The following is a 15,616-nucleotide window of genomic DNA, read 5'->3' on the forward strand; positions in this document are numbered from 1 at the left end:
GGTTCCACTCAGTTTCATTCTGCTATTACCACTAGATATTTTAGCCCTTCATTTTCCTCTAGAATGTAGATTATGACCACAAGGTGAATGTGCAAAGCTCTCACCTTAGATCTGGGGTATTTTCGCTGTAGAGAATCAGAAGTGACTGAGGCACTTTACTATGCTGAGGTCCAAATCAGAGTACGAATGGCAAGGAACACAAGTTATTTCTTGTGGGCATGATTCCTTTGGGAATGCCCTTCCTCCCCATTCTGTGGGGTTTTTGATTTTTCACCAATGGAAAACGAAGGGGCTGACGGTCTGAAAGATCTTCTCCCAACAGAGCCCTGGGGCAGTGGAGAGGGCATCCCAAAGCCAAGGCTGCTGCCTGCCTTAACTGACCCAGTGACAGGGGTGCTCTGAGCAAAGGGGGCCATGGAGGGGTCCTCAGACATAGTTTCTCTTGCAGAAATGCTGGTCTTCCCCAGGGCCAAAGGTGTGCCCTGGCTGGTCCGGCCCTGGCTGCCTGGACCCCAGCCTTTCCCCAAGGGTGTGATGGTGTTAGTGCTCCCACTCGGCACTGCTCCAGGGCTGAGTGCTCCGGAGCTGGAGCTCGCGTCTGGGGCAGTGACGCTGAGCCCAGTCTCCTCACAGTCCACAGGGCTCACTAATCCCCCAAAGTCAAATGGTCGTGGGGCTGTGCTGCCAAACACTGAGCCACAAGCCCCAGTCCGGTGGCTTGGGGTGACAACTCCCAAACCATTCGTATTAGCTTGACCAAAGGGAACCTACTGGAGTGCTGTCAAAGGCCGGCCGGAAGCTGGCAGGGATGTGAAAGGTGGAGGCTGGTGGTGCCAAACCCCCAGAGGCTGACTGCGTGGTACCGCTGAAGGATGGCTGGGCTGGGGTCGGTGTTGGGGTTGAGGAGGCCACTGTTGAGTTTCCAAAAATGGGAGAGCTACAGAAGCTTGGGCCAAGGGCTGGTTGGGGGGCTTCTTGCTTCTGCATATATGCAGCCCCAAATGCAGGTTGGGGAGTGGCTCCCAGGGTTAGTGGGGAAGGTGGCCTTGAGCTTGACTCCAAGGGAATTGTGAATGCTGACGTCGAACTGGAGATCCTGGATGACGATGCAGGCTGGCTGGTGGTTACTAGGGCTGAAGCTGCCGGAGGGCCACCCACAGCGCTAAAATCGGCAGTGCTCCTGGTAGGGGATATCTGGACAGCACTGGGAAGAACCTGGCTAAAGATGGTGACTGTGTGCACAGTAGGAATGGTTGGACGCTGGCTCAGTGGGAAAGTGAATCCTGCAGCTGGGGAGAAGCTGGCCCTGAAGCCACAGGCAGCCCCGAGAGGAAAAGGGGGGCAAGTGGAAGGGCTGGAGCAAGTGCGGCCCATGGTACTGGTAACATTCACTACACCAAATTCCAAAGGTGGCTTAAAGGAGCCTTTGGATGTGCTGGCTGGGGTGGTGGACATGACTACAGAGGTAGCCTTGACCAGGCCATGGAAGAGACGGGTAGAAGCAGGAGTAGGTGGAGGAGAGGTCTGCTTGAAAGAGAAAGGAGCTCTCACGGGCATAGTTTTAAGTGGTCTTATGCTGCCAAAAATAGGCTTGAAGGTGGGAGTTGAGATACCCGGAGGTGAAGATGCTGCAGCTGTGCTTGAAATTCTGGAATATGAGGAGCCTCCTGTCTCACTATTGGCTGGGAGCCCTAAGATGGGTTTTGATATGCGATCAGCAGAAGTTGCAACAGGAGGTGCAGATGCAGGAAGATGGGGGGCTGGGCTGCTCATCAATCCAAACAAAGTGCTCTGCATAGCGGGCGCTGCAGGGTTAATGGCAGGGGAGTCTCGGGGTGTGGCAGCCTGAGAGCTTGAAGTGGCCACGTGGTCTCAGTGACTGGTGCTGTGGGGGAAACAAGGGTCAGAAGGATGACAGTAGTGGTGGGTTTTGAGTCTGAAGAGGTGCCTGAAAGGGGCTCTGACTGGGAGCACCCATGTGAGGCCAGCAGGCTCGCTGTCTTCAGAGGCAAGTGGGCCACACTGATTGCCTCTCCGGTAGGTTGTGGGAAGGCCAGTGGACTTGGAGACTTCTGCATTTTATGTAAGCTTTCCAACTGAGGATCAGTGCCCTGGGACAGGGGAGGCTGAATAGCAGACCAAGTGTCAGGGACAGAGTCTGTGGTGACCTCAGTCGTATCTTCTCTGGCTTTGTTGCTCCGTTGGAGTCCAGCTTTCTTCCCTAAGGCCAGGTCTTTGGGGACCGCATAACTGAGCTGAGGAGGCGGAGTCAGGGACAGCAGGCTCCCGGGGCTTGACAGAAGCAGGGGAATCTGATTTTGCTGCCCAGAGCTGCCAGATGTTTCTGGGGACTCATCTGATACCAGTGGGGCTGGAGAGTGAGACGGATGACCAATGTTCTTTCCTTTTCATTGGCCACTCTGGTACCTGGAGTTATGTACTGGGAATTCTTCTCTTCCAAGGCTCAGAGAAATCTCTAGAAGAGCTGTAAGAGCTTGTAATAGCATTTCTTTGGGAGCTAAGGGGGCCACCTGTGTGTGTGCTGGCCAAGGAGTCCATGGAGGAGCAGCTGGGCCTGTTATTCAAGCTGTGATCTGAGCCCCAGCAGGCGAGGCTTCTCTTCAGAGGCCCAGGCCTGGGCACAAAAGAAGTGAGGACTCCATTTTTCGTCAGAGGCTTAAACGCAGATAGTCTGGTCTCTGGAATCCTTCTCTTACTGTCCAAGCTCTCATGGAACAAGTGATTCTTCCCACCTCACTTTCCCCTTCTTGCGCTCTCTGAGGGCCCTCAGCACTGTCTCCTTCGCACATGGATCTGGGGCTTCTCAGAAGGTGAGACCCCTGCAGAGTTCGTTACCTCTGCTGGGGCAGTGGAGGGGGGCGCTGTCCGCTCACGAGGAGCGCGCCTCCTGGTCACCGGGCTCCATGTTGCCCTGGGGTGCCGAAGAGACCAGATACTCCCCCTTGAAGTAACTTTCCCACCAGTCTGAGGGAAGAGGCCCCATGATGGAATTCCGGGACCTGTTCATGGGAAAGGGCCTCCAAGCCTCATTGACCACGCACGCGTTGGGACCGGTAGGATCCCAGTTCGGCAGGCTCCTCGCAGGTCTGTGCCGAGGGGCAGGGTGGGCACGATGGACGTGCTGAACCCGGGGGACCTGATGAAGGGCCTGAGCTGGCCGGCGGTTCAAGGGCCTCTCCGACAAGTCTGTGCGCCCCCCTGCTGGGGATGACGGCCAGAGTCCCAGCTTGCCCACGTAAGTGCCCATGTGGAGCAGTGAGGCGGGGTCGGTGACTTTGACTTCGGGTTTGGGCTCCCGAGGTTTCTGACGCCTGGTGACTCAGCCGCAGTCGAAGTGTTCCGGTGTCGGTTGGGATCCCTGCGCGAGGAAAGTGAAAGGGTCTCGGGGAGCTCCTCACTCTCCAGGTCCTGCATCCGAAAGTGAGCGGCCGGTGGAAACAGGGGACACGCGGGACCTCAGCAGCCTCCGTAGCCTGCTCTGCTAGTTTGAGGCCTAAGATGGCCGCTCTGGCCTCTCTTCTCTCCTCTCCGGGTTGCAGCGCGCGGCACGAGGAGAGGGATTGGAGAGGACGCGCGCGGCTGGAGTCCCATAGCTCTAGTCCCAGAGCTTGAGTCGAGCAGGCGCTGGGTCTCCAGACTCCGGCTCCCGGCCCCGGCACCGATCCGTCCGCCCGCCCGTCCCCCGGAGTCGGAGTAGGGAGGGCAGTCCGAGCCCCTCAGGTTGAGTCGGTGGAGGTTGGGGGCGAGGGGCGGGGCGCTGGCGGGAGCGCGGGACCGGAGACCCGGGCGCGTGGACCTGGGCAGCCCAGACGGCGTTCGTGGCGCCAGCAGCGGGGAATAACGGAGGCCGGATTTGCTGCTTGGGGATTCCCGTCCTTCTTCCTTCCCTTTGCCTTTGCCTTTTCCTTCCTTCCTTTTCCATCCGCCTCCCCGAGGCTGAATGTGTGTCGCCCTCGATTGTTCGCACTTTGAGTATGCGGGTACGATGGCACTCTGGCGGGCTCGCGAGGCTCCGGAGGGGGCCAAAGGGATTTCTTGTCTACCGACCAAGAGCCTGAGCGCCTCCGCAGGAACCCGGCTTTGTCCCTCGCTCAGCCACGCCCCCCCGCCCCCCCGCCCCGGCCACCCTCTCCAATCGCGATCCTCACCTAGCCCGGTGGGGTCGGAGCTCCAGGAGGGGAGCAAAGAAGTGGGAGATTTAATTTGCGGCTGAATATTCAGGCTTAGCCTGAGTGAACTAGGGCACTAACATTCTGAGAAATTGAAAAACGAATAACGTTTTAATATTTGTAACACCATTCCTTCCAATAACAATAAAAATGGCACGGATTGAATACGATTCTTTCAAGAAACGTCATTTTAAGGTGGTTAAGTTAAGGAACTCGGAGAGTGAGTTCCATTCAAAACCCACACTGTCCAAAAATGGGTCCAGACATCTCCCACTTCACCGATCTCTTTCTCCTTGAATTTGTATTTCCACAGAATATTACGCCAATATAATGTATGCTTACGCTTAAAGTCTTTATTCGATCGTCCTACTATACTAGTCTGCACCAAATGTAGGTATAAACACTGAAATCTGAAATTTTGATATGTGACAGAACCACAAATCTGTTATACTTAATTCTTTTGGTTTCATTTATATTTGCATTTACTAATAGAATGCAACCAATGAAAACATCGTAAGTAGATAACAAAGGTGAAAGGGCCTTTACTGGAAGTTGTAACACAAGTAAATACGGAATTTATCACCTCTTTCTCCAAGAGGTCGCATACAATATATTGATATAAGACCGCCTCCGCTGAAGAAAAAAAGAAGAAGAAGAAAAAAAAAAGGGGGTAAAAAACCTTCCTTCAATCTTTTAATAATATTTTAAAATAAGAAATTCCTGTTATTGATGCCTGAGGGTGATGACATCTACTGGATGAGTTGATCTGTGCAGCTAATTGTTCAGTGGCTGTTCTGAAGTAGATTTTATCTGGAAGGTATTAATATATGATAAAAGATCCTCAACATTGTGACAATTCCCACAAGTCAGTCCACATGCATTTCTCCACACCTCTGGTCTCTAATCTTCAAATCTTACTCTTTTCAGATTCCTGACCTTCCAGCCAACCATTCCCTTTTGCCTAGGATTCCATATACAGCTTTATCTTAGGCCACTTCTCTCTCCATGTAAAGAGGAACATCAAATGAACCATCTAAAGCTCTAGCCACTGGGAGGATTTCTTTTCACCATTATCTTGCAGGGTTACTTCTGAGTGGGAGATTGTGTCACAGCAGTTCATTTAAAGGTCACAGCAACATAGAGAACTCACCTATCTATGAACCAGGTGATTTGATTACCAACGGCTCTTCTACCTAATCCCCACATAATGGTTCTTTACTTCTCTGATATGTCAGACTGGACATTTCCACTGACATTTCATTAGTCAAATCAAGTCACATGGCCAAGTCCATGAGGAAGAGGAAGTGTGTATATTATATAATAAATATATTATTTCATTGAAATAATCATAAATAATTATAAATTCACATGAAGTAATTATACTTATAGTTATAAATTCACATGAAGTTGGAAAGATAATGTATCGAGGTTGCATGTATCAACAGTTCTTTTTTTTTTTTACTGTTGAGTATGGATATATACTTCCATAGTATAGATGGACCACAGCTTGTTTAACCTATTCAACCTATTAAGGAACATTTTGGTTGTTTTCAGGTTTGAGCTATTACAAATAAAGCTCCTATAAGTAATAATGCACAGGGATTTGTGTGGATATAAGTTTTCATTTTTCTGGGATAAATGCCTAGGAGTGGAATTGCTGAGTTGTATGGTAAGTGTGTGTTTAGCCCTTTAAGAAACTGACAAACTATTTTTCAGAGTGGCTACACCATTCTACATTCCTATGAGCAATGTATAACAGATCCAGTTTCTCTGTATTCTTGCCAACCTTTGGCAGTTGTTACCATTTGTTATTCTATCTCTTGCAGTAGGTGTGTAGTGATATGTCACCATGGTCTTAATATATATTTCCTAAATGACTAGTGATATTGAACATCTTTTCATGTGCTTATTTCCCATTTGTATATCCTCTTTGGTGGAAAGTCTTTTCATGTTTTTTGACCATTTTCTAATTGGATTGAGTGTTGTTTTAATGTGGAGTTTTGAGAGGTCTTTGTATATTCTAGATATGTCTTTGCCAGATATGTGATTTACAAATATTTTCTCCCAGTCTGTACCTTGCTTCGTTTATTTGCTTAACAGAGTCCTTTGCAGAGCAAAAGTTTTTAATTTTGATGAAACCCAGACAGTCAAATTTGTCTTTTATGGATTGTGTGTTTGGTGTTATATCTAGGAACTCTCCTCCAAGCCCCAAGTCCCCCAAATTTTCTCATATTTTTTCTAAAAGTTTTATAGTTTTATGTTTTATTTTAAATCTATGAACCAGTTTCAGTTACTTTTTAAATAAAGTGTGAGGTTTAGGTGGCAGTTGTCTTCTTTTGCCTATGGATTGCTCCACCACAATCTTGTGAAAAGACTTTTCTTCCTCTACTGAATTGCCTCTGCACTTCTGTAAGAATTAATTTAGATGTACTTGCATGTGGTGCTTTCTGGATTCTCTATACTGTTTCATCGACATATATCTATCCCTCTGCCAAAAATGTACACTCTTTATTACTGTGGCTGTATAATAAGTCTTGAAATAATAAGAATGTTTTCTTCCACTTTATTCCTGCTTTTCAGAATAATTCTAGCTATTCTAACTCATTTTTCTTCCCATATAAATTTTAGAATAGTCATGTCTATAGCCACAAAAAATCTTACCTGGATCTTGATAGGAATTATCTTAAATTATGTTAAACCTCTATATCATTTCCAGGAGAGTTGACATCTTAGCTATGTTGAGTTTTATAATCACGGAATCTCTCTCCATTTATTTAGGTCTTTGATTTATTTCATCAGAATTTTATAGTTTTGTTGTTTCCAGCATGTACATGTTCACATGTCTGGATAGATTTTCATCTGTGTTCTTTTCCTTTTTTACAAAAAGTACTGCATTTTAATTCTGGTGTTCACATGTTTATTGCTAGTATATAGAAATACAATTGATTTTTCTATTTTGATCTTGTATTCTGTGACTTTGCTGAACATACTTATTAGTTCTAGGAGGAATTTTGTTTGTTTGTTTGTTTTTAGGTTCCTTAGCATTTTCTATGCAGACCATCACATAATCTTCAAATGGCATGGGAAGTACAATCCTTCCACAGAGAGGGAGGGGGGAAATGTATATTTCTAAAGAGAAATACAATCCACTGAGCAAGAAATTGCACCACCAACACACAACAGGACAAAACTGCAGAAACGTATGGTAAAGTATGCTAATATTTCTGGGTAGGGTGAGCGTTTCACCTAAAGATCATACTGCAGTATTTGTGAAATAACTCCCTACCTTTTGGGTTTATCATTAGAATATAACATTATCACGGTTTAGTGGAGGGCGTTCCCATCTGCCAAGTAGGTCAGTTGTGAGAGTGAAGAAATGAAAATCTAAAGGTCCTGATCCAGAGAATACTTTACCCAACAAATATAGTTTCCAGTTCCTTTTCTAAAGCACCCTAGTCTAGAGAGATAGCCTTCTTATATTTCATGGGCTGTAAGGGTTTTGCACTGCATTCCTCAGGAAGTCTCTATTATTACACACTGCTAAAATCATCTTTTTTTTGGAACAGAATGTCAAACCTCAACTACTAGTTAAGGCTGAAGGTAGCTGACTTCTTGGCTTTTTCTCACTGTAGGTTGGTAAAAGTCATAGAAGTTTAACCCAAATTTTCCTTGGGAGAAAAGCTTAAATACTAGTGGCCCAAGGAAACAGAGGTCCATAATGCCTGGACAGGGACTTGAACCCTGGACCCTCAGATTAAAAGTCTGATGCTCTACCGACTGAGCTACCCAGGCTCTGTGCGCACTTCTTTATTAGGTCTCCTTTGTATGGTTCAGTTGCTTTGCGGACATTCTTAACCCCCAACAGAATTTTGATAAATTCGATATTCCCCCTCACATTTTTTTCCAGTAGACATGTAACATTCTTCTTCATAAGGTTCAATTTTTCTGAAGGATAGAGTAACTTATATCAAAGGAATCTTAAAACTATAGTAATTTAATACTTACCAACATCTCTTGAGAAAGAGAGAGAAGAGAAAGCCCTTGTTAAACTTCTATGAAAGATTTTTCTTTGATCTTTTATTTCCTTGAATTCGTTATTTCCAGCCCGTGTCTCCCATAGAATTTTATTCCAATACCACAACTTTTTATATTTAGTATCTTCTTGATTTTCCTACGATGCTTCTCTGTACCAAATCCAGCTATAAACATTGAAATCTGATGTTTTTCTTTTGAACCCAAATCTGTATTAAAAATACTTCTTGTGGATTGTGCTATATCTGCATCTACTTGCACATTATTAATCAAAGCATGATAAACAGATAATAATTTAAACACCCTTTAACGGAGGACATAATGGAAATAAATATGGAATTTGTCCTCCTCCCTCCTCCATGAAATCGTGTACAAGACTACGTCTACTGAAGGATTCCGTTCTTCCCATTGTTCCCGTGATGGGAGTCTGAGAGGAGAGCATATTTACACCCCGGGGCACTGTGCCACAGCCAAATGAGTCTTAATTTATCAGAAATGTCTTAATTTATCAAGCAGAAGGGCGAGACTTTTCCATGAAAGGTGAGAACGTGGGACTTACGTGCCACACTTCTATGGCAGGCTGATCCTCTGAGAGGTGACTTTTGAAAGGTAAATACCTTAGGAAAGGTGAAATATGATGTAAGATCTAGAAGTAGATTTAGTTCAACTGTTTGAATACAGCTTAACAATGGAGTTGCTACAAAACTTGCAGCCAAGGTTGGTTCCGATGCATCGATCTCTGGGTTTCCTGTCCAACACACTTCAGCTGGTCCACTCTGCTTATAAACGGATGTTCCCTCGTCGATATTCAACTCCGTTATCACAACTGGGTTTTCAAACACAAGAATGGCTTCTTCTCTTTTCGTTTTTTCCCCGTCTTTTTCTTCCTCCCCCCTAGCTCAGCTCACTCCTCCTTTTACTCGGCCTCTTTTCGGTCCCCATGAGAACCACAGGGTTCCAGTAGCGCCTCCAAGTCTGCCCGTTTCCAATCCGCCAAATATTCAGTCTCTGAACCCGCTTCTTCAGAAGCTTGTCTGGCCTCACAGGAGGAGCTGCAGGGGGAACCGAGGAGAAGCCGGCGGGGCAAAGCCTTGAGGAAACCCTCGCTTGAGAAGAAACTGTCAAAAATCTCAAGAGGTTTTTCTTTGCCTGCAAGGGAGGCAGATTTTCAGAATTCCATTTCCGATTGGATAACGTTTGGATCTGTTTCGACAGGGCACAGGAGTTCCTGTGTCTGAAAACAGGAGTTTTGTTTTCGGAGTTGGTCTCGGAATAGGGCTTTTGGAAGCCTCTGCACACCAAGGCTCCTGTTCGCGGCTGCCTCTGCGTGCTACCTTCCAGAAACTGCACTGCTAGGTGCCGCCGAATAAGAACTTCACTCCACACAGAAGTAACTAGAAGCCACAAAAATATTGCCCACCAAATCCAAATGTTAAATCTCTCCAATTTAACTCCCCTCCAAACGTCTATAGTCCCTCCTCTGGCAGGAGGGTAAATGTGGCAGAGAAGTTGGAGTGGAAAGGCGCAGGGGAATTCCTGACTGTTTCGTGTCCTCTCTTGCTTTTGGACGTCGAGGTTGCATTTCCCCTGGAATTCCTTCTCCCTTTCCCATTTGCCAGTTCCTACTTGTCCTTTGGATCTCAGTTCAGACCTTACCCACTACCTCTTCCCCGCAGCTTTTGCTGACTCCTCAAGACTGGTTTAGAAACTCCTAGAATACACCTAGGATCCCTGAAGTTATTTCAATCCTATTAATAGTCCTTATTACATGTTGTATTATAACTACCGCTTGTCTGAATCTTACATTTGCACACTCAGGGCTCAGTCCTTAAATACCACGTATATGCAAATGTCTTTCCACCTTGGACTGCTCCTTCAAACTCCAAATTCACATGTACAGCTGCCTTCTCGACAAGTATTTTATACTTAACATTGCCAAAGACTGAATTCCTAATCTTCCCCCCAAACTTTCCCCTCCCCAATCTCCCCACATCTCAGTAAACAACTACTCCATCTGTGCAGTTATCTGTGAACCTTTGCTTTTGCTCAGATCTTACATTTCATCTATCAGCTCCACCTTCAAAATATATCCATAATTCAACAGCTTTTACTATTTACTTTGCTATCATACTAAAAGACCTATCAATCTCTCACTTAATTTTAAAGAAATTTTTATTTTATATTAGAGTATAGTTGATTTACAATGTGTTAGTTTCAGGTATACAGCAAAGTGGTTCAGTTATACATATACATATATCTATTCTTCTTTCAGATTCTTTTCCCATATAGGTTATTACAGAGTACTGAGTAGAGATCCCTGTGCTATACAGTAAGTCCTTGTTGATTATTTATTTTATATATAGTAGCGTGTATATGGTAATCCCAACCTCCTCCCCTCTCCTTTTTTTCCTTTGACACAATTTTTCATTAATTTTTGTTTCCTTTCTGCAAAACCATTTGAAAGCATTTTACTGATTGAGCACGTCAGGTTTTACGTGAATTTGCTTCTGTTGTGAATAAAGAGGGAGTTCTTTACTCTGGAATTTTGCTTCTGTCTTTTCCTCCAGGCCAGTTCTACCTGGCAACAAGACACAATTTGAGGTGAAGTCCAAACAGTCCTCATTTCATTGAAGAAAGAACAGAGTCTTAGCCTGCCCTGTGGCCAATAGTGGTTGTGACCACAGCTGGCTAGTGGGAACATTTCCAGAATGCAGATCCTCAGGCGTTTCTCGGGTCCATCACCTCAATTTTTGCAATAGACCCGTCATTGGTCCCCTGGTTTGTATTAACCTTGACCCTTTCTGGTCTATTCTACACACAGAAGTAGTGCAAAATTCCCCAAGGGTTTGAAACTCTCCAAGAGTTTCCCTCCTGTTCAGTAAAGAAACCAAAGTGCTTCTCGTGGCCTGCAGGAGCCCTCCCCTCCTCCCCTCCACCGTCCTCTCTAGTTCCTTGCTCTTCCTCAGGCAAGTCAGACATACTCCTGCCTCAGTCCTTAGCACAGGCTGCTTCCTCTGCCTGGAAACACCCTTTCCCAAATACGTGCCTAACTCATTTCCTCATATCCTTCAGGTCTGCTCAGATATCACTCTCTCAGTGCAGGCTTACCTGTTCAACATATTTAAAATTACAAGACATTAAAAAGAAAAAAACCATCCCTATTATCTTTTTGCTATATTTTTTCATTCATACTTATCACCATCTACTGCACTATACATTTTACTTATTCATTGGTCTGCATTTCCCATTACAATGCAAACTCCATGAGGATAGAGTTTTGCCCATTTTGTTCACAGGTTTAGTCCCAGTATCTCGAGGAGCACATGTTAAATTGCAGCTACTCATTAACAATTTGTTGAATACATGTTGAATGGATGGTCTACCAGGGTACAATAAATGAGTTTTTCCACAGGTGGATGTACAAGCAAATTTCAAGTGTTTAACCCTGAAAGGGGACAGGAATGGTCTGTTCATAGGTAAAGGTTCTGAATTCCATTCATATAGCTCCCTGTTGTGGGTGTGTGTACAAACCTGACTGAGTTGCTAACCGTGGGTCTTCTGTTTAATTATGTGACCCACCATTGCTAGTCAGTGCTTGTGCAAGGACTTAAAGCTTGACCCTGCAGTTAGGACTAAGCACCTAGTACTTCTAATCCCATCTGGAGAGCTGCAGATGTTGATCTGTGTAATCACTAGTTGTTCCACTTTCCAGACCTTCCACTGTCCAGGAATAAACCCTGACTCCCAAGCTACTGGAGCTAAGGCTGGATGAAGATAATACATGAGGCTGCGAGGGAGTGGGAATCTGTTCTAAAGAGGACACATTTTCCTATAGGGCTTCTGAATAGTGCTTTTAAGAAATTTTATTTATTTGGTTGTTTTGTATTTTGAAAAGGTAATATACTCATAGAGTTAAAAAATGTATAAATAGTTAAACAGTTAAAAGTTTCCTTCCCATCCCTGGTACTCACCTACCTGGTTGCTTCTCTCTTCTCCATCATCCATAGGTTTCTACTATTATTAATTTGTTACTTAACCTTCTGGAGTTTCTTTATCCACTTGCATGTAAATATATAGATTCATATGTTCTGGGTCTTGCTTTTGGTACCTCACAATATATTTTGGAAATCTTTACACATTGATGACATAGAAAGCTTCCTTGTTTGTCTTTGCTTAGTTTTACATTTTGTTGCAAAATAAACATACAGAGAAGTAAATAAAACCTTATTTCTACAACTTAACAATTAATTATAAATTGAACACCCATTTAACCATTACTCAGGAGCAAAAACAAAAAGAGCATTGCTGCACTCCAGAAGCCCTCAGTATGTCCCTTCCACTCACCCTGCCTTCCACACTCTTCTTATCACCCCCACAATCCTGACTTTTATGGTAATCATTTTTTACATTCTTAATACATTTTACCATCTACACATACACCCCTAAACAATGTATCATAATTTTGTGGTTTTTAAATTTATATAAGTATAATCATACTAAATGTTTCCTTTGTCTTCTTTTCACAAAATTATGCTTTTAAGATTCACCCATATTTTTGTGTGTAGCTCTGATCTGTTCATTGTCAATTGTTGAATAGTTTTCAACATTATGTATCCAATTTACTGTAAAGGTTCATTCAGGTTGTTTCCAGTTCTTGGCTATACAAACAATACTACTATGAACATTCTTATACGAATCTCCTTGTGCACATATTTCCTTTGTGTATATTTCTAGGATAATAGGGTATGTGTATCTTCAACTTAGTAGACAGAGTCCAACTGTTTTCTAAAGTAGTTGTATCATTTTAGACAATAGTGGTGATGAAAGTTCTTATTATGTCACATCCTTGCCAAATAGTACTTCTTGTTGTATTAATTTTAGTAATTCTGGTGGAAGATCAGTAGTATTTAATTATAGGATAACTTGCATTTTCCTAATTTCTAATAAAGCTGGTTGCTGTAGTTTTAAAGAAATATATTTCCACAAATTCTTTGGCACTCCTCTTATCAAAAGGTGGAGTCTGATTGCCTTCTCCTTGACTATGGGCTGGGCTTAGTGATTCGCTTCTAAGAAAGAATGAAGCCGAGGTGACGCTGTGTTTGACGTCTTAAGCTAAATGAAAGACAAACATCTTCTGCCTGGCTCACTCTCTCAAGAGGTCATAGACTTCATAGAGTCATGGACTCATAAAAGTTCTTTAAAGCATATTTTTATGTTAGTCCTGTTCGTTATTTATATTGGAAATATCTTCTCCCATTCTGTGTTTCATTACTTTATAGTTGTTTTTTTGGGGGGGGATTAACAGAGTTCTTCATTTCACTTAAATTTATCAAATTTCCCCTTATGTTTAGCGCGGTTGTGTCTTATTCCTTTAGAAACCCTCTCCTATCCCAAAGTATAAATATAAGTGTCTCTTACAAAAAGGTAACTTCTATAATCCAAAACCACACTCTTTGTTGTTCAGACTGTTCCAGGTTTGGTCATTGGGAGCTCTTTCCCTGTTAGAAAGAGACAATTGGCAAAGCTGTTTCTTTCTTAGTGTTGATATTAATACATTTTTTCACAGGTCATATAAAAAGTCTTGTTTCATCTTTCGCAGAACTAGTTAAGACCCAAGTGTGGAAGTGTAGAAAGTGTGGATGGTTTCCCAGGGTTTTTTTGGACGAAAATAATCCAATAGGGTCAGTTTCTTTGCAAGAATCAGTTACCCAGTGGAAAAATAATATGCCCAAAGCAGCTCTATTTCCCTTACTGGGTCACTCCCTGCTAACCTTTCGCCCTGCAGATGGGAGTCAAAACAGGACCGCAACCTTGGGGGACATCAAAGGCGTGCGTTCAAGTTTTTTAAAGTTCTCAGCGAGAGGTTTGTCTTCCACACATTAATTGTGACATTGCGGTGAACCTGAAACTGGCAGAACTCTCATCTGTGTATAAATGTAAGAAAGTGACCTCATTATATACAGCTTGTCCCGTACGGGGATCGAACCCGCAACCTTGGCGTTATTAGCACCACGCTCTAACCAACTGAGCTAACTGGCCGCTGGCTAGCCAGAGAATTCCTCCTTAGATAATTAAATGAAAACGAAATAAAACGGGTACTTCAAATTCTTCTGGGGGTGGGGAAAAGGGAACATAAAGAATAAAAACAACCCAAAATTAACATTAAAAAAATCACATTCTTCCTATTTCACTCTCCCCTATCGCGGAGTTAGGAAAAAGAAAAAGAGAAAAACTTAACATTTGGCCTGAATGAACTCTACTTCTTGGGGGCCCCTCTCAAATTTACAGTTCTGACCCCAAACGATCAGAGCCCCGGAGTGAGGTGTCCCTCCTCCTACCCAAGGAAGACCGGGGGCCAACGAGAAGATGCTCCAAGCCAGATTTGGCGGCGGGCAGATCACGGAACTGACCACGGAGCGGCCACGGAGCAGGGCTCCGAGGACTCGGCCCCTGCGCGCGCCTCTCGCGGATATACTGCGCTCCTGGAGACCCTTTCGGACAGATCCCAGGACATGAGACCTGCGAACTTGCACTCTCTTGCCGCCGGCCTCGGCCTCGGAGTGATCCTGAAATGCCTCCCGCCCCGCGCACTGTGTGGTTGGCCCTGACCCGGAGCAGAACTACGCCCCCAGAATCAGGGGCCTTTATCTGGACCGGAAGAGAAACATCTAGATCTGAGAAGGGTGGCAGCGTCGAGACTCGACTTGAGCAACTTCAGAGGAAAGAGGCAGAAACACCTGCACCTGTCAGGTGCGGAGCAGCCCCGGCTTTTTTCACTGGCCGAAGGGCCTCCAGAGAAAACCCTCAAAGGCCGAGGTAATCAATATTCTGGAATACCTGAGAGCTAGCCCTGGTACCACAGACACATTGGTAGGGAAGCTCTGAGAATACTTAAGGGAAGGTAGCCCAGCACCAAACCCAAACCCATTCGAATAATACATGGAGAAGAAGTTTGCAAAGGAGAATGAAAGAAGTTGCATCCAGCAAAGTAGGAGGAAAAACAAAAGTATGTGAAGAGTTGAGGGTTGACCTCATTCTTTCATTTCTCAATAGGTACTGAGTACCCACGATGTGTCAGACCATGGTGCACATGCTAAATATATAAAGGGAGACACTGAGGCTAGACCTCAGCATGAGGGGCTGTGGTTAAAGAGCAGTAAGTGGTACAGGGTAGCACCCGGTGAGCTGGGATTAATCCTCAGAAGAAGAAAAAAAAAAAGTTACTCCTCAGGGTTTGGAGTCAAGAAAGGCAGGGAGTGACTTCCTCACAGAATGGGCTTCATGGCTTCTGTTACCATCCCAGCCCCCAAACCCTTGTCCTGACTTGTCTTTACTTCTCCTCCACTTCCCAGCTTCGCAGAGGCACTCAGTCGCCCTGACTTGCTAATTCCTGC

At 44.6% G+C, this 15,616-nt stretch overlaps 1 protein-coding gene and 2 non-coding genes across 3 annotated transcripts; all 3 read right to left on the reverse strand.

Annotated features, from left to right (window-relative positions):
* Positions 1–203: 203 nt before the first annotated feature.
* Positions 204–3,268, reverse strand: LOC132527559 (POM121-like protein 2). The gene is given in 7 exon segments (XM_060163441.1): positions 204–765; positions 767–1,812; positions 1,815–2,390; positions 2,392–2,730; positions 2,732–2,820; positions 2,823–2,961; positions 2,963–3,268. Coding segments are annotated over 7 exon segments (3,057 nt in total).
* Positions 3,269–7,909: 4,641 nt separating this feature from the next.
* On the reverse strand, positions 7,910–7,982 carry TRNAK-UUU (transfer RNA lysine (anticodon UUU)). Its single transcript has one exon. It is a non-coding gene; the product is annotated as a tRNA-Lys (tRNA).
* Positions 7,983–14,187: 6,205 nt separating this feature from the next.
* TRNAI-AAU (transfer RNA isoleucine (anticodon AAU)) lies at positions 14,188–14,261 on the reverse strand. The gene has a single exon. It is a non-coding gene; the product is annotated as a tRNA-Ile (tRNA).
* Positions 14,262–15,616: the final 1,355 nt, after the last annotated feature.

The sequence above is a fragment of the Lagenorhynchus albirostris genome, chromosome 10 (genome assembly GCF_949774975.1).
Source record: "Lagenorhynchus albirostris chromosome 10, mLagAlb1.1, whole genome shotgun sequence".
Classification (NCBI taxonomy): domain Eukaryota; kingdom Metazoa; phylum Chordata; class Mammalia; order Artiodactyla; family Delphinidae; genus Lagenorhynchus; species Lagenorhynchus albirostris.